This window comes from Theropithecus gelada, chromosome 7a (assembly GCF_003255815.1).
Source record: "Theropithecus gelada isolate Dixy chromosome 7a, Tgel_1.0, whole genome shotgun sequence".
NCBI lineage: Eukaryota > Metazoa > Chordata > Mammalia > Primates > Cercopithecidae > Theropithecus > Theropithecus gelada.
In genome coordinates, this window is record NC_037674.1 from 35,708,021 (window position 1) to 35,727,000 (window position 18,980).

At 43.7% G+C, this 18,980-nt stretch overlaps 1 protein-coding gene across 6 annotated transcripts in view; it reads right to left on the reverse strand.

Moving 5' to 3' along the window:
- Positions 1–18,980, reverse strand: part of ANXA2 (annexin A2) — a 51,162-nt gene that overhangs the window by 21,375 nt on the left and 10,807 nt on the right. For 5 of the 6 annotated variants that reach the window (XM_025389487.1, XM_025389488.1, XM_025389484.1 and 2 more), the window contains exons 2-3: positions 16,327–16,385; positions 11,851–11,950 (exon numbers count right to left, since the gene is read on the reverse strand). In XM_025389487.1, coding sequence (XP_025245272.1) covers positions 11,851–11,950; positions 16,327–16,374 — 148 coding nt within the window. In that variant the 5' untranslated portion in view covers positions 16,375–16,385. The remainder of the gene's footprint in view (positions 1–11,850; positions 11,951–16,326; positions 16,386–18,980) is intronic. The other variant, XM_025389489.1, reaches the window with a different exon arrangement.

Sequence of the window (18,980 nt, forward strand, 5' to 3'; positions counted from 1 at the left end):
AGTTTCCTCCTCCTCTCGGCGGGTGGAAACCCCAAGTCAGCTCCAGCGCCTGGCATTCCATGGAAAATGTGTGTCTTTATTGTCCATGGCAAGGCACCAACAGCCGTTCTGAACAGGATGCTGACTCACATCTGCCGAGACACACTGAATGCACAAAGAAAATGGATTTCATTTGTGTTTGATGAAGGTCTCAGGAGGGTGGGGGCTGACTTGGAAAACAAAGGAAAACTGTCCAGATCCTCTCCTTACCTATATTATGGGGAAGACCACGACTTAAGATTACTGAGCATACAAGTATCAAAGCTGAGAAAAAAATCATCTTTACAAAAAGAAGGTCAGAGGCATGCCACAAAGACAGGACAGCGCCACAGAGCTATGGGTGTGTACATGTGGACATAGTTCATTTATTACAATAATAGTAACCTTTTGCCTTATTATTATAATAATAGTAACCTTGTGGCTCACGCCTGTAATCCTAGCACTTTGGGAGGTCAAGGTGGGCAGATCACGAGGTCAGGAGTTTTGAGATCAGCCTGACCAACATGGAGAAACCCCGTCTCTACTAAAAATACAAAATTAGCCAGGTGTGGTGGTGCACGCCTGTAATCCTAGCTACTCAGGAGGCTGAGGCAGGAGAATCGCTTGAACCCAGGAGGCGGAGGTTGCAGTGAGCTGAGATCGTGCCATTGCACTCCAGCCTGGGCAACGAGAGCGAAACTCCATCTCAAAATAATAATAACTTTTTACTAGGCACCTACTATGTGCCATGCATTTTTATCAGATGCCCATATTCTATCATGTAATTCTCACCACAGCTATCTAAGGTGGGTGCCACTGTCATCCCGGTTGTACTAATGAGGAAACCAATGCTCACAGAAGGCAGAGACTCGCTCAAGGTCACACAAGCAAGACACTTGCGGGGCTGAGATTCAAACCCGGACTAAAGACCTTGGGTCACTGCACTGGGCAACTCTGCCTCCTGTGATAGAAAATTATGCAAAACTTGAAAATAAAGCAAGAGGAAGACAGCATATCCTCCAGGTATGTGCTGAAGCACTATCTCACAGACCCAAAGACTCATGCTCAAGGGACCTGTCTTACCTGACATGCTACTTTCTACTGATTTGGGCATACACTCTGCGGGGTTACATGTTAACTTGTAGATTGTGGTCCAGTAGAAAGGATAACCCCCAAAGGCTGTGGCTTCACTGCCCTATAGAACATGAATGGTCTTGTATCCAGCTCAACAAGCTTTCTTTTTTTTTTTAAACAGGGTCTCTCACTCTGTTGACCAGGCTGGAGCACAGTGGTACAACCATGGCTCACTGTAGCCTCGACCTCCTGGGCCCAAATGATCCTCCTGCCTCAGCCTCCTGAGTAGCTGGAAGCACAGGCACTCACCACCAACGCCCAGCTAATTTTTAAAAATGTTTTTTAGAGATGAGGTCTCCCTTTGTTGCCCAGGCCCTCCTGCCTGCTAGGATTACAGACAAGAGCCACTACACCCAGCCTGGCACAACAATCTTATTCCAACATTCTTTTCTCAACACTTACCAACATCCAGTATCTCAAATTCCCTCTGAACCAGCCTTACCTCAATGTGTTAAATAAATGTTTAATACATGTTTATCCTATGAGTCAAGTCTGTACCTTTTTAAAATTATACTCTGATACTTTTTCATACCACGCTCCACCATCTAGCTCCTATAAAGGATATGGGACAATAATGTGTCAAATGTGTAGAGAACTGGGCTGAAATTTTTACATACAAATGCACTTACACTTGGTAATCTGTAGGTAATGATTTTCCACCTGGTAATAATGCATGGCCACTAAAGGGATAACCCAGCTGAGGTTTTTTTCAACAGAAAGAGCTAGAAGACTCTCTTCTGAGGAGAGACATTACTAACTCGGCAGAGGGAGGTAGGCCTTCCCAACAAGCCTAGTATGCCAGCCAGTCACCCACCTACTGGGAGAAATTTTAGGGAAAGAAAAGCTCCCCTCTAGGCCGGGCGCGGTGGCTCAAGCCTGTAATCCCAGCACTTTGGGAGGCCGAGACGGGCGGATCACGAGGTCAGGAGATCGAGACCATCCTGGCTAACACGGTGAAACCCCGTCTCTACTAAAAAATACAAAAAACTAGCCGGGCGAAGTGGCGGGCGCCTGTGGTCCCAGCTACTCAGGAGGCTGAGGCAGAAGAATGGCGTGAACCCGGGAGGCGGAGCTTGCAGTGAACTGAGACCCGGCCACCGCACTCCAGCCTGGGCGACAGAGCCAGACTCAGTCTCAAAAAATAAAAAAATAAAAAAAATAAAATAAAATTAAAGCTCCCCTCTAGCCATAGGACTACCCAAAGCACCTTCACCATGGTGCTGGCTGGCCCGGAACCCCTGCTATCAAAGTTGCCCCTCTGGGTCATCCAGCACAAGCGAGCACTGTCTCCAGAGCGTCTCTCACCAAGACAGGACACCCAGCTGGCTGACAGACGCCAGGGGAGGCCTCTAGATAAGTAGCAGCCACAATGTAGTGCTCTGGAAACTCCATGGGACTCAGACCTGTGAGATCCTGGGGCACATGAGTTCCCTCCCTAGGCCTAGGCATCTCACCCCATAGAACAGAGATATGATAATACTTATTTTACCAGAAGGCAGAAAAGACTGGCTGAGTTAACATCTAGAAACACATCTACTGCCTTCATTCAGCTTCTCTGTCACAAGCCTGGCCCCTGCTTGCATTTGAATATCTATCTGAAATATGGGGCAAAGAAAGAGAACATTTTTGCCATTGGCACACATGGATGAGTAGTCCAGTTACACGACAAACTCTGGCAGCTGCCGAGAGACGGGAGAGAAAGTACACTTTGCACAGGGTGAAAGGAGACAGGGGAGTTTGGTGCCTCTCCCAAGTCTGGCACGGCTGGGGCACACAGTCCCAACTCAGGGAAAGCAGGGTTTACCTAAGTGCCTAAGAAGTGGTTTTGGTCCAAAAATCAAATTTCTTCTTTTTCCATTCTGCTTTGATCTCACTTCAACTGAGTTCCTTAGAAAGGATTTAAGGTATCATTGTCTTGGTAATCTCACCGGCTACTTTAATCATCTAGAACCTTGTCTGCCTTCCATGCAGAATTATATTTCTGAAATAAGCTACAAGACCAGCAGGAAAACACAAAGTATACCACTGCTCAAAATCCAAATCAAATCGTCAGTGAAGGAACACACATAAAATGCAAGCACTGTATTGTGCCCCGTTACTCCGTCAGCCTCACGGGACAGAAAATAAAAAAATGTGAACAGATGCGAGAGAAACCAACATGGCCACCCTTAACTCCCTTGACAGTGGAGAACTTTCTTGGCGTTGCTGACACCAGATTAGAATCGAGTTACGGCCATTGTCCCTGGGTGAAACTGGTATTTGGATTTCCTCAGGGAAAAGAGGTAACAGTTTAAAAAAAAAAAAAAAAAAAAAACGAAAGAGCTGAAGAGAGGCAGGTGATGAAAACTGATGCCTACAATTAGAAAAGCTCCAGGGACTCCTTTTCCAGTGTTTGATAGCTACCTGGCTCGGGTCTGGCACCTACATAGCTACATAGACAAATATCATTACAGAGAAAATCTGTGCTGGCGGAGTCAGAGTGGCTGTGACTCAGCACTGGCCTCTTTGTTCCCAGCACTGCTGTAAGATGAGAAGTCAGTCTAAAGTAAACTTGAACACAGAGAGAAAGGCCTCAGCAACTGGGAAGGGTCCATTCCCTTCCAGGAGGGTGAGAGGGCCCTGGGCTACACGAGTCACAGAAGAGCTCACACTCAGACCTATTCTTGGTTTAGCTCCTCACTTGCAGCCCTATGTGAGAGGAGAGAGGCTACTTTTCCCAGCCAGTCTGCCTCCTGGCGCCCTTAAGAGAATATATTTCTAATTGTTCTGCTCAGCCAAATGAATATACCTGGTGTGCAGGTGAAACCAAAAATATCCATCCTGGCGTGTTCTGCAGTGGCGTGGGATGTTAGTCTTTTGGCCACAGAAATCTTAAGCAGTTCTATTTTAAAACTATAAGAAAAAAATAAGTGCAAAACTTGGCGCAGTTATGCTTCCATACTTGTGCTTCTGAGAAAGGGGGGAAAAAATCACCGGCTTTTGCATCCCTTCCGGAGAACACAAATACTGCTAAAATCAAAACTGGCAATAATAACAGGGCAACTCATTACCCTCCCCTTCCAGAGAGAGACCAAAGCTGTACCAGTTTATTGGCACTTACGCTAACTCTGGGGTTGTGCTGCTGCTAATTACAATCTATTTTCTGGAGTCTAGATTCATCCTTTTCTAATTTAGCTGACTTTCCTTTCTAGTTATTTGGACCCATATGGTAAACCATTCACAGCTGTGTTGTACACGCCACAGTATATATTTAACCCAAGGCCAATCTAAACCAAGAGACTCCTACAGATTAAGTCTCAGCAACCTCTTGTTAATTAAGCAGTATTACTACTTTTGCATGACTTTACTCAGTTTCTAACTAGACATAAATTAAGGTAAGTCGTCGTATAGTCTACCTCAAGCCGGCGCATACACAAAACAATCCTGCATTTGGTTTAGGCAGCATAGGCAAAAAATACTGAGATGCCTTCAAATTAGAAACAAAGCAGACTTATTTTGATTTTAGGAGTATTGTGCTTCTCCCCCCTTCTCATAAGCACAATATGTAGAGTATGATGAGAACACAGACCAAAAAATAGCTGGTTCTGCCTTCTCAGAAAAAGCTTGTTGATGCTGTGCACTGGCCCGGACCGAGAGATGAGTGGGAACTGTGGGATGTTTGAGGTGGGGAGGAAGGAGGCTGCATGCTCCTCAAAGAACAAAGGCAGAGGCGTGCTCCGTAGAGGGCCGTGAACAGAGCTAGAGATGAAGCTACAAACATATTCTATAGGCCGGGCGCCGTGGCTCACGCCTGTAATCCCAGCACTTTGGGAGGCTGAGGCGGGTGAATCACGAGGTTTAGAAGATCAAGACCATCCTGGCTAACACCGTGAAACCCCATCTCTACTAAAAAAATCCAAAAAAAATTAGCCTGGCTTGGTGGCGGGTGCCTGTAGTCCCAGCTACTCGGGAGGCTGAGGCAGGAGAATGGCGTGAACCCGGGGGGCGGAGCTTGCAGTGAGCTGAGATCCGGCCACTGCACTCCAGCCTGGGCGACAGAGCGAGACTCCGTCTCAAAAAAAAGAAAGATACTCTGTAAAGGCTGAAGCAGGGAGGTCCCTTAGAAGACAGATGCCATAGGCCGGGCATGGTGGCTCATGCCTGTAATCCTAGCACTTTGGGAGGCCAAGGCAGGTGGATCACCTGAGGTGAGGAGCTCAAGACCAGCATGACCAACACAGAGAAACCCCATCTCTATTAAAAATGAAAAAAAAAAAAAAATTAGCTGGGCGTGGTGGCACGTGCCTGTAATCCCAGCTACTTGGGAGGCTGAGGCAGGAGAATCGCTTGAACCCAGAAGGCACAGGTTGCAGTGAGCCGAGATTGTGCGCTGCACTCCAGCCTGGGCAACAAGAGCAAAACTCCATCTCAAAGAAAAAAAAAAAAAGATACCGTAACAGCTCACAGGAGAGGGGTGACAAGAGTTAGGGGAAGGGGTGAATAAGAGCCGCTTCCCAAGCACTGGAAAGTGATCCAGGACGGTTTTTTTTGTTTTTGTCTGCACACCTGGAGGTATATTCATTCAGGTGAGCGCAGCAATTAGGAATATATTCTCTCGAGGGTGCCAGGAGGCAGCCTGGCTGAGAAAAGTAGTCTCTCTTCTCTAACAGAGGGCTGTAAGTGAGGCGCTAAACCAAGAAGAGCAGGTGTGACTGACAGCTCATCTGTGAGAACAGCTTTCATGACTCCTGCAGCCATGCCCTGGCCATGGCAGGCAGTGCTCCCCAACAGGTCTCTGACCAGCTCTGCCCTCCTAGCCATCATCCCACTCCAGGCCTGCTCCTGTGCACCATCCATGTACTCAACAGCAGCTGATTAAGACTCCTCCAAGGTGGCCTGCTCCCAGCTCTTCTTCCTGAGAGTCCACAGACCACAGGGAAATCAATGGAATGTCACATGGAGTGGGTAACATCCCGGCACACTCACATACACATGTAGACATATGGCTACCCCCATCTAGGAGAGACAGAGGCCCAGACAGTCATCGTCACATGGTCCTTTGGCTTTTGTTTCTATCAACACTTGAGGTTTATACTGTGTCCTTTGATGTCAAGGAAACACCAACTACTTAGTATTGTGTCTTCCCGAGGAAGGGTTTGAGGTGGGAGTGGGGCCAAGGTGTGGTATAAGCTTCTTAATGACACTTAAGGTAAAAGGCATTCTAAAAAAAGAAGGTAAGATCTTAATTAGCTCATTTTTAAGTGGTTTTAGTTATCCAGTATCTAATAATATCAACGAGAAGGAGAAAAGAACAAAAGGGTTGTTATCCTTTCCAATGAATGACTTCATTTTTGTTTTTAATTAAGTTTACTGCCTTCCGCTATGAAAGTAATACAGGTCATCATGGAAAATTTGCAAAATACAGAAATACAGAATATACTGAAAGCGCAAGAAAGGAAAAGGATCAATTGCCCACAATTCCATATACAGGCATACCTCAGAGATACTACTGGTTCGGATCCAGATCATCACAATAAAGCAAATATAGCAACAATGTAAGTCACACAAATTTTTTGGTTTCCCAATGCATACAAAAGTGTGACTATATTATATTATATTATATTATATTATATTATATTATGTAATAGCATTATGTGTAAAAACAATACATACCTAAATTTAAAAAATACTTTTATTTCTAAAAAATGCTGGCACAGATACATAAAGTGAATAGCATTGTCACAAACCTTCAATTTGTAAAAACTACAATATCTACAAAGTGCAGTAAAGTGAGGTACATCTGTTTCCATTGCTAATGCCTTTTTTCTTTTTTGATTAAAAGAAATCGTAGGCCAGGCACGGTGGCTCACACCTGTAATCCCAGCACCGTGGGAGGCCAAGGCAGGAGGATCACATGAGGTCAGGAGTTTGAGAGGAGCCTGGCTAACATGGTGAAACCCTATCTCTACTAAAAATACAAAAATCAGCCAGGTGTCATGGTGCACGCCTGTGGTCCCAGCTACTCAAGAGGCTGAAACAGGAGAATTGGTTGAACCCAGGAGGGTTCTGTCAGGAGGCAGAGGTTGCAGTGAGTCAAGATCGTGCCACTGCACTCCAGCCTGGGTGACAGAGTAAGACTCCACCTCAAAAAGAAAAAAAAGAAAAAAAATCGTTGTGGTTGTGATCACATAGCATATACTATTCCATTTCCATTTCTTGATGCAACTGACACATTTAAGGTGAATGGATGTTAAAACGAGTGTTAGGGAAGTTACTGTGGTGATGGCTGCACAACTCTGCAAATACACTACTAAAAACACTGAAATGTACACTTTATATAGGCAAATCATATGGCAGATGAACTGTATCTCAACAAAGATGTTGAAAATTATTAGGCCGGGCGCAGTGGCTCACGCCTGTAATCCCAGCACTTTGGGAGGCCGAGGCGGGCGGATCACAAGGTCAGGAGATCGAGACCATCCTGGCTAACACGGTGAAACCTCGTCTCTACTAAAAATACAAAAAAATTAGCCGGGCGCGGTTGTGGGCGCCTGTAGTCCCAGCTACTCGGGAGGCTGAGGCAGGAGAATGGCGGGAACCCGGGAGGCGGAGCTTGCAGTGAGCTGAGATCCGGCCACTGCACTCCAGCCTGGGCGACAGAGCGAGACTCCGTCTCACAAAAAAAAAAAAAAAAAAAAAAAAAAAAAAGAAAATTATTGACAAACTTTATTTTTCCTATCTACGTTCTGCAGACATTCTATGTAATACAGGGAGTTACACATTATTTATGTACTACAGTTTTACTTAATCATTTACTTAATGATTATAGGGAAGTATACCTCAAGACACACTTCCCAAATAAAAGATGTATCTGGTTTTTCACTATCATAACCAATGCTAATATCAACACTGAGCTCTTATGAATGTCATATTCTTTCTTCGCAATAGTTTCCTAAAAGGATTTAGGGTTTTAACAATGCCAACAATCTAGAAATTATTTTAAAGGACCAACGGACTTGCAAAACCTAGTTACTCTCTAAAATCATTAAGCATCAAAAATAAGTTAAGTAGGCCAGGTGCGGTGTCTCACGCCTGTAATCCCAGCACTTTGGGAGGCTGAGGTCGGTGGATCACTTGAGGCCAGGAGTTTGAGATTAGCCTGGCCAAGATGGCAAAACCCTGCCTCTACTAAAAATACAAAAATTAGCTGGGCATGGAGGCACATGCCTATACTCCCAGCTAACTGGGAGGCTGAGGCACGAGAGTAGCTTGAACTGGGGAAGCAGAGGATGCAGTGAGCTGAGATTGTGCCACTGCACTCCAGCCTGGTGACAAAGTAAGACTCTGTCTTAAATATATATATATATATATATATTATATATATGTAAACAAATAAATAAGCCAGGAGCGGTGGCTCACATCTGTAATCCCAGCACTTTGGGAGGCCAAGGCGGGTGGATCACAACGTCAGGAGTTCCACACCAGCCTGGCCAAGACAGTGCAACCCCCTCTCTACTAAAAATACAAAAATTAGCCAGGCGTGGTGGTGCACACCTGTAATCCCAGCTACTCGGGAGGCTGAGGCAGAGAACTCCTTGAACCCGGGAGGCAGAAGTTGCAGTGAGCCAAGATCACACCACTGCACTCCAGCCCAGGTGACAGGGTGAGACTCTGTCTCAAAAAAATAAATGAATAAAAATAAAATAAATAAAAAGTGGTCCTAAGTGAAACTCACTGGACATTAAGTCTGGGGGGAAAAAAAAAAAGGGAGATGGGGAATCTAAAGCTAGACCACAAATATGAGACTTAATAGAAAGTCAGTAAGACCACAGATGCACAATGTTTTTCATATCTGAAAATAATTCAAGGCAATGAAAAAAATCCACTCCTCACAGGTGGGTGCTACATCATGGTGCCTAAGAACACAGGCCTAGGGGTGGACAGAGCTGTGTTCAAATCCCAGTTTGATCCAAGGCCAAAAGACCTCAGGCATACTAATCCTGACTTAAATCACCCAAAAACTGGGGATGACAGAATACTACATCAGAGGTTACTTTGAAGTTCACCTAAGATAAATGTTCCTGAAGTGCTTGGTGCAATATCTGCCCACAATGAACATTTCATAAATAGTTGCAATGATGATAATGATAATGTCAGCTGCTTTTGATCAAACCGGAATGTTGGAATCTAAGCCTTAGCCCTCCAGACGTTTCTGTCTAAAAACTAGAGTATTTTTCTACTAACTCCAAAAGGGCCTGAAGGTATTTTTATTACCATGAGAGTTTCAGCTGTGACCAGAGTTCATTTGCGCAATCTTTACATTCCAGTGCACTAAGTGCTTTCTCACGCAGGGACAAAAGAAGTCTTTGTCCCATGCTTGGGAAAAGCACCATCTTTGCTAGATGAGTTAACTGCTAAACTTAGGGTTGCTGCAATGGCATGTTGGGAAACCACATGAATCTAGGCACATCTAAATAGTGAAGTAGCATGGGTTTTAGGAAAGCAGACCACAAGGAGGTGGATGTGCATGTGTGTGCATGTGTGTGTGTGTTTTAAGGTAACATATTTTGAGTACCATCTATATGCCAGGCATCGTGCTAAATGCTTCATACTTCACAACAATCCCGTGAGGTGGGAACTTTGATTAGCGCCCCTTTATAGGCAAGGAAACTCAGTCTTATCAGTTCCGTGTTTTCCGAGTCAGATGGCTAATGAGTGAGCTGTGGAGCCAGCATTTGAACCTGGGCTCACACACGTTCTCATCCACTATGCTCCACTGACTGGAACTGACTGTAGTGAAACAAGCCCTGCAGATTGTAGTTTAATTTTCTGATTAGTAACTTTTGGCAAGAATGGTCATTTAAAAGCACCAAAAAAAAAAAAGAAAAAAAAAAGATTGGGCTGGGCGAGATGGCTCCACCTATAATCCCAACACGTTGGGCGGCGGAGGCAGGCGGATCACCTGAGGTCAGGAGTTTGAGACCAGGCTGACCAACATGGAGAAACCCTGTCTCTACTAAAAACACAAAATTAGCTGGGCATGGTGGTGTGTGCCTGTAATCCCCGCTACTAGGGAGGCTGAAGCAGGAGAATTGCTTGAATCCAAGAGGCAGAGGTTGCGGTGAGCCGAGATCACGCCATTGCACTCCAGCCTAGGCAACAAGAACGAAACTCCATCTCAAAAAAAAAAAAAAAAAAAAAAAAAAAGAGAGATTTTTTTTTTTGTTAAAAGTCTAATTTGGATGCTTCATTATTCTGCCCTCAGCTGTGCAGACAGTCATCTGGGGGGTGGTCCACAGCAACCACACAGAACATAAGGCTTCCCTGAGGCAGATGATGCAAATAAATCCTCACATCTTGTTAGAACCATAGAAGGTTAAAATGGATTTTTCTACTCTCCTTCCTGTCTCTGGAAACAAGGTCACCAGATTCTACACGGTTTTAGGAAAGGTGACCATACAATGTATCCTCCAAAATAAGACAGTTCTGAGAGTGCAAGGTGCACTATTAGTAAATATGCCGGCATAAACCAGAACATCATCCTAGTTACAGGTTCCCAGGTCATCCTGGTTGAGGTTTCTCAGTCTTTCAATGAACCGTTTGTGAACTAAGTCTGTCAGTAAGCTAAAACGCTGTACATAGAAGAGAAAAATGTGACATGGCTCTTTACCCGGGGTATGAACCAGCAGCAGCTCTAATTGTGCTGGGTCATGTCTGTATCCCAATCTGGCCTCACGGTGAAAGGAAGTGCTTTATCCAAGGGGGGAAAAGTGGAGAATCACAAAAGTCACCACAAGAACTGCAATATTTTTCAGGGGATGGGGCAACCCCAAGGATTGCTTCATTAACATAAGCCCAGAAAGTCTGAACATCCTATTTTGTAGACCCAGAAAACAATATAATGACCGTAAGAAGCTCTTCCTCAACCCTAACCCATTGGCACTTTGTTTTATTTCAAGAGGAGGGTTTTTATGCCTCCTGGTCTTCTCTTACTCATCCTAGAACTTGAGGAAATATACTCATTCTGACAGCTCTTCTAATTCCAGCTCCAGGCCTAAGGAGCAGCAGAACTTATAGGGGTTTAAAAAAAAAGTCTGAATTTTTCACTCTCTAGATCAATCTAAGAGCAATGCAGTAAGATTTTCCCAGCATTTTTCCAGCAAATGTAATTAAATTCAAGGGAACTTGGAACAAGAAGTGCCCTTAGGGACCACCACGACCAACTTTTTCCTTGCAGAAGAGGGACTGAAGCCTCAAAGTGAAGAGCTGCACCCAAACGCATACCCCTAGGACCAGATCTGGCTCCCAGACTGATTTCCTTTAACCACTACTTGGTTTAAATACTATCTCATGTTGTAGATCTCGCCAAAGAGAAGAAAGTGGGGGGTAGGGGAGGAAAGAAAGGAAGGGAGGGAGGAAAGAAAGAAGGGGAGGGAAGGGAGGGAGAGAGGGAGGAAGGGCAGGAAGGAGGGAGAAAGAGAAAGAAGGAGAGAAGGAAGAAAGGGAGAAAGGAGGGAAGGAGAGAAGGAAAAAGAAAGAAAGAAAGGAAGGAGGGAAGGAAGGAAAGGAGGCATGGGTTGAGCCAGGTCTGGATCCACTCCATTAAAGCTCAATGACAATTTCAAATTACCAATGTATGGCAATTTGAGGGAGAATAAAGAGACAACCAAAAATGTCTCAGTAAGACCCTGACAAGAGGAGGACAAATGTATCACCTACCTTTGGTCTTGATGGCTGTTTCAATGTTCAAAGCATCCCGCTCAGCATCAAAGTTGGTGTAGGCTTTGACTGACCCATATGCACTTGGGGGTGTAGAGTGCTGAGGTTAAAAGATAAACATACTCAGATGACACACATTTAAAATTCTCTTGTTGAAATAACAATTCCTGTTTTCCTATTGTTTCTTTTAACAATTCAAATCATTCTCATACTAAGTAACTAGGTAGGTATTAACACACCATCACACTTCATGCAAGTAATTTCATTTTTTCTTTTTTTTTTTTTTTTTTTTTTTGAGACGGAGTCTCGCTGTGTCGCCCAGGCTGGAGTGCAGTGGCGCGATCTCGGCTCACTGCAAGCTCCGCCTCCCGGGTTCACGCCATTCTCCCGCCTCAGCCTCCGAGTAGCTGGGACTACAGGCGCCCGCCACCACGCCCGGCTAGTTTTTTGTATTTTTAGTAGAGACGGGGTTTCACCGTGTTAGCCAGGATGGTCTCGATCTCCTGACCTCGTGATCCACCCGCCTCGGCCTCCCAAAGTGCTGGGATTACAGGCTTGAGCCACCGCGCCCGGCCGTAATTTCATTTTTTCTAATAATAATTCTTCAAAGGCTCAGCTAGTTTAGAATATGCTGTCTCAATTTCAACTTTTCATCTTACTTTTCATGAGAGCTCAAAAATAGACAATGCAAAGCTGGAGACCTGAAGCCACTATTTACTCAGGAAGGCTCTGACGACCATTATACTGGGCTGGCAACAATTTGAAATAAGCTGAAAATATGGAAATGCCTCAATGACAAGAGTGTTTAGTCAAGTTCTGCTACAGGCGCACGAATTTCTAGTGGGCTGGTGTTGCTGAGCTTACAATGCAGATCAATGATGGAAGCAGCTTCTTCCGCCTCTTTACTTTGGTCACCACTGTGGCACCAAAGTGGTCTGACCAGACGGCCCACATCCTCCCTGTGTTTCCTCCCCTCTCTCCTCTGTATCCTTCCCTCTGCCTTCGTTAACACCATTCCTTCTGCGTACCACCCTCCACTCTTGCTAAGATTTCTTATTGCCTTTTAAACCACACCCTCCTCCTTTCCCAATGCTTTTCTTTTCTTTTTTTTTTCTTTTCTTAGGTAGGATCTCACTCTGTTGCCCATGCTAGAGTGCAGTGGTGTGATCATCGCTCATTGCAGCCTCAACCTCCTGGGCTCAGGTGATCCTCCCACATCAGCCTCCTGAGTATCTGGGATTACAGGCACCCGCCACCACACCGGGCTAATTTTTTCATTTTTTTTAGAGATGGGATTTCTCCATGTTGCCCAGGCTGCTCTTGAACTCCTGGGCTCCAGTGATCTTCCCATTTTGGCCTCCCAAAGTGCTGGGGTTACAGGTGTGAGCCACCACGCCCAGCCTCTGAGTGCTTTTCGAAGCTCATTATCCTTCCTGATCTGACAGGTGGGAATCTCTCCCATTCCAGATTGAGGTAAGGACAATGGCATGCTTCTACATCAGTTCTCCTTTCAAGGTATGAACTTCCCTCCTTCTTTGAAATGCTCTTACAGTTTTCCCTCTCCCTCCTACCCAGTCCCAAAGCAAAGGGCAGACAAAGAGGATGGACAATCTAGTTGTGGTTGGCTGATGGCTGGTGGAGGCAGCATCACTGCCCACCCTCAACATCAAGACTCCCATCCTACAACCCACCCCAACTCCCCCGCACATAATGCCCATATAATGTGATGACTTGGCCTTGGTGCAGTTTCTGTAAAGAGTGAAAAGGCCAAGATCCCTGAGTTACTTCTCCACCCACAGGCAACACATTATAAACCACCCAGCACCCACGGCATTCCATTTTATTAGCACTCAGACTGTACAGGTGAGCAACTAAGATGCCTTCCTCCTAGATGTCTCCCAGGACAGGCCAGAAATCTAAGTTCAGTATTTGACAAATGTTTCCAAATGCACTTGTGAAGACTATCTTGGCCAAATACTAAATCCAGTTAATATTTGTAACTTTGACATGCAATGCATTATCAAAGTATGTTCCATCTAATTTCACCACGTAAACTTTCCAGTAAGATGAACTTGATGACACGGAGCACACATTCAGGAAAAAGGCAAAGTGCTATTTTGAAATGCTCAGTGTGTTTGCTGTGGTAGCTATAAAATGTGGATGAAACCTAAGGAAAAACATTTTCCCATTTATTAAGAGTGCCATCAGTTATTTACAAGGCAGGCAGTCCAGCCATTGAGCCATATCACATATGACTGCATTCACCAGGAGATACGTTGTCTTGTTCCAAAAACAGTGAGTAGGGAAAAGGTTTGTGTCATTTTACAGTGCCTCTGGAAATGAAATTAAATACAGAATTGAACCTATTACCTATAAAATCCACTTGTCTGAAATCAAATTAGTGAGGCAAAGTTGAGTTATCTTTTCTTTCCTTAAAATACTGGGGAACATGTGACATTTTCTATTTCTGCCCCACCTCTCCACACATAGAAATATACTAAAGTAGAGTAACTTCAGAGGCTACACGAAAAGCCCTCTTATAAAACCTGATAGCAAAAACAATCTAAGTCCATTAGAGAAACAAATTATTTAGCACCTGAATTTGTCAGACCTCAACATGCAGTTTGTATTACTGTCAAAAAGAGCATCCACAAGTTTCAAGAAGAAAAAAGACTTTTAAAAAAACTCTATAGGCTTTATTTACACTCCATACAACCTGTGCTTTCACAGGCTCCACTAATTTGAACATTTTGATGGCAAGTACCATGAACAATACAGAGGGTCTTGTACCATGTGACCCAAGTCACTGTCAACCTCTGTTGAGTGATACATTGCATTTTAATTTCAATCAAAGCATATTTTGAAAGATCTGTCAGATATGGCTATAAACCAGCATTAGTGCTGAGTTTGTATAAAAGCCATTTCTGCCAAGATGACCTGGAAGATGTATAGTGTCATTAGTTATTTTACATATTCACAATTTATATTCCACTTGATTCTAAAAGTATTTGAAATAATTTTATTTCACATATAGCTTAAATTTTTTAATTGTAAAAAAAAGAAACAAATGCAACAGAATGTCTAGGTTCACATATTTCCTATGAAAGAAAATTCAATTTAGTTCCGAACTCCCGAATAGTCAAAGTAAAAAAGGAAACAAACGAATTATAACAATTTCATGATATTCTTGGTTTTTTTTTTTTTTTTTTTGAGACGGAGTCTCGCGCTGTGTCACACAGGCTGGAGTGCAGTGGCGCGATCTCGGCTCACTGCAAGCTCCGCCTCCCAGGTTCACGCCATTCTCCTGCCTCAGCCTCCGAGTAGCTGGGACTACAGGCGCCCGCCACCACATATTCTTGGTTTTTTAAAAGAAATATCCTTGCCGGGCATGGTGGCTCAAGCCTGTAATCCCAGCACTTTGGGGGGCCGAGACGGGTGGATCACAAGGTCAGGAGATCGAGACCATCCTGGCTAACACGGTGAAACCCCGTCTCTACTAAAAAATACAAAAAACTAGCCGGGTGAGGCAGCGGGCGCCTGTAGTCCCAGCTACTCGGGAGGCTGAGGCAGGAGAATGGCCTGAACCCGGGAGGCGGAGCTTGCAGTGAGCTGAGATCCGGCCACTGCACTCCAGCCTGGGCAACAGAGCAAGACTCCGTCTCAAAAAAAAAAAAAAAAAAGAAAGAAATATCCTAGCTTTTTTGGAGAAAATCTTTTCTAGGTGTTAAATTTTTAAAAGTATAGGTCCTCGGGCCGGGCGCAGGGGCTAATGCCTGTAATCCCAGCACTTTGAGAGGCCAAGGCAGGTGGATCACAAACTCAAGAGATCAAGCCCATCCTGGCCAACATTGGGAAAACCCAGTCTCAACTGAAAATACAAAAATTAGCTGGGTGTGGCGGTGCGCGCCTATAGTCCCAGCTACTCGCAGGAGAATCGGTTGAATCCGGGAGGTAGAGGTTGCAGTGAGCCGAGATCGTGCCACTACACTCCAGCCTGGCGACAGAGTGAGACTCTGTCTCAAAAAATAAATGAATAAATAAATAAAAGTATAAGCCCTCATCTGGAATAACTTCCTGGACACTCTAAGAAATCCAAAAGATGCAGAATTATTTTTGATATGGCTGTGGCTTATGCCAACCAGTAATACAATCCCAGGACATGACATTAAAAGTCATGTATCATTGTAACAATTATTACCAATGACATGTTAAGTATGGCAGAATAAAATTCCAGCCATTCCAGTGTCACTAATTCTGTCCAATTTTAATGTGAGGCCAAGAAAAGTTTCCAGTGCCATGATATTTCCTTCAAATTGAACTACTAGGAACAGCTGAAGTATTGAGAAAGAGGAGAACCAAATGATGACTGTCTGAAACGTCCCCATCTTCCTTAGATGTACAAGGAAATAGAGTAACATAGTTATCCAGAGATGTCCAACTTGCAAAAATTACATAAAGTGAAACTGATATACTTACATCACCCTCCAAGCTGAGCTTGCACAGGATTTCATGAACAGTAGACATTTTGAAGGAAGCTGGAAAAAAAGTACATCAAAAAGTCTTTATGAAGAGGCTTTCCTTTACTCTGAAGCACAGCGATTCATTATGCTAATTTCTACTCCTTGGACCATTTCATCTGAGGATATTAGAGTAATTTTTGCAAATAGATGCAATTCTCATCTTATGATTGAAAAAAACTAAAGCTCAGAGATGGTCTGCCTTGGGTTGGGATGGACTACTAAACTAGCCAGTCTTTCTCTTCCTCTGTGTAAACAGAACCTGGGGAGACTGATTTGTGAATACAAAAACAAAATGTTCCCCGTGGCTAATGCAACCTGTTCAGACAGGATAAAACTGAGACTTCTACTTCTCATAAAAGGTGATGGGCTTGCCAAACCAGCCACTACTTCTATATTTCTCATAAGTAATTAAATATATTGAGAAGGACCTGAAAGCTACAACGTGAATTGAAATTAGTAGCATTTTCATGTTGCCCTAATTCTTAATTGGAACCTTTATTATTACCCATAATTACTTTCTTAGTCCAATGATACTTGGAAGATATTAAAGTGTTTATGAGAAAGACGATGGACAGATTTTCTGACCTTAACTCATTCCATAAAGAATTGAATCTGTTGTATTTAAGATTCGAAATGGCTGAAATGAAGTCATCTTCTTCCAGTTAATATACTTAATGGGGCAGCAAAACGACAGCCTGATGAATCGGCTTTCCAGCTTTGCAATCAAACAGTTCTCGGAACTGATACGCCCAATCCCTGCCAATAAGGAGTGCTCAATTGGTGGTAAATTATCTCAACAGAGACAAGACAGGTCATCAACACAATCACCCCCAAAAATAAAGAAAATAAAGCAGAGCTGCGTCCTGAAATAGACAGGAATGACATTTAAATTGCAGCGACTCCTGCTTTGGTCTCTTTTTCCTTAATATTCTTTGATCAAGGAAACTGCACACATGCAAATTCAGCTTTCTATTCTCTTCAGTTTGCTTAGTCTAAGTATTTTCATAAAACTGGTTTGGCGAGAGTATTTGACATTGATATTTGCTAACTTATAGGAACATTTTGGACTAAGCAGATCCCAGGCCTGGTGTGGGAAGAAAGTGGGGAAATGTAAGAGGAGAGGATTTGACTTTAGTTGTGATGAAGGATGTATTTTTGCAAGATTCTCATTCCTGGGCTCTCCCCTAGACTACTCCTCTCTTCTTGATGCTCACAGAAGCTTTTTATGCACAGTGAAGTCAGTCAAAGACCTTCCACTTCCCTCACACTCACAACTCTCAGACAGCCTCCCCACCCCAATCTGTCCCACCGATGGGGTATAATGCTGGCTTGTAAAAAGTATTGCTCTAGAAATAAACTGGTACATTCAGACATGAAATATTATTCAGCACTGAAAAGAAATGAGCCACCAAGCCATGAAAAGACACTGAGGAACCTAAATTGCACATTGCTAAGTGAAAGAAGCCAACTGAAAAGGTAACATAGTGCAGAGTTCCAACTTCATACCATTCTGGGAAAGGCAAAATTACGGGGACAGCAAAAAGATCAGGGATTCAGGGGAGGAGGAAATGAATAGGTAGAGCAAAGAGGATTATTAAGGCAGTGAAATGATTCTATATGATACTGTAATGGTGTATGCATGCCATATATTTGTCAAAATCCATGTACAACACTAACAGTGAATGCTAATGTAAATTACGGACTTCGAGTGATAATGATGTGTCAATGTAAGTCCATCAGCGCTAACAAATGTACCACCCTGATACAGGATGTCGACAGTAGAGGCTATACGTGTGTGGGAACAGGGGAACATGGGCATTCTTTGTATTTTCCATTCAACTTTGCCATGAACCTAAAACTTTCCTAAAAATGAAGACAATCGGCCGGGTGCAGTGGCTCACACCTGTAATCCTAGCACTTTGGGAGGCTGAGGCAGGCAGATCACAAGGTCAGGAGATAGAGACCAGCCTGGCCAACATGGTGAAACCTAGTCTCTACTAAAAATACAAAAATTAGCCGGGCCTGGTGGTGGGTGCCTATAATCCCAGCTACTCAGGAGGCTGAGACAGAAAAATAGCTTAAAACCAGAAGGCAGAGGCTGCAGTGAGCCGAGATCATACCACTGCACTCCAGCTTGGGCAACAAGAGCAAAACTCTGTCTCAAACAAACAAACAAAAAAAATAAAGACCATTTTAAAAAGTCTTGCTCTGTGGCAGAACCATCCAATACAGCAGCCACCAGCCTCATGTGGCTACAAAGGATCTGAAATGTGGTCAGTTCAAACTGAGATGTGCTGTAAGTGTAAAGGACATACTGAATTTTGAAGACATAGTATGAAAAAACTATATAAAATCTCTCATTTATAATTTCTTTCTTGGTAAAGGCAGGGTCTATGCTATGTTGCCCAGGCTGGTCTCAGACTCCTAGCCTCAAGTGATCCAAGTGCTGAGATTACGGGCATAAACCATTGTGTCCAGCCCAATAATTTATATATTGATCATATATTACAATTACAACTATGGTATCTTGAGTATATCTTATTTCCATTTAATTTCACCCATTTATTTTGCCTTTTTTTTTTTTTTTTTTTTTTTTTTTTTTTTTTTTTT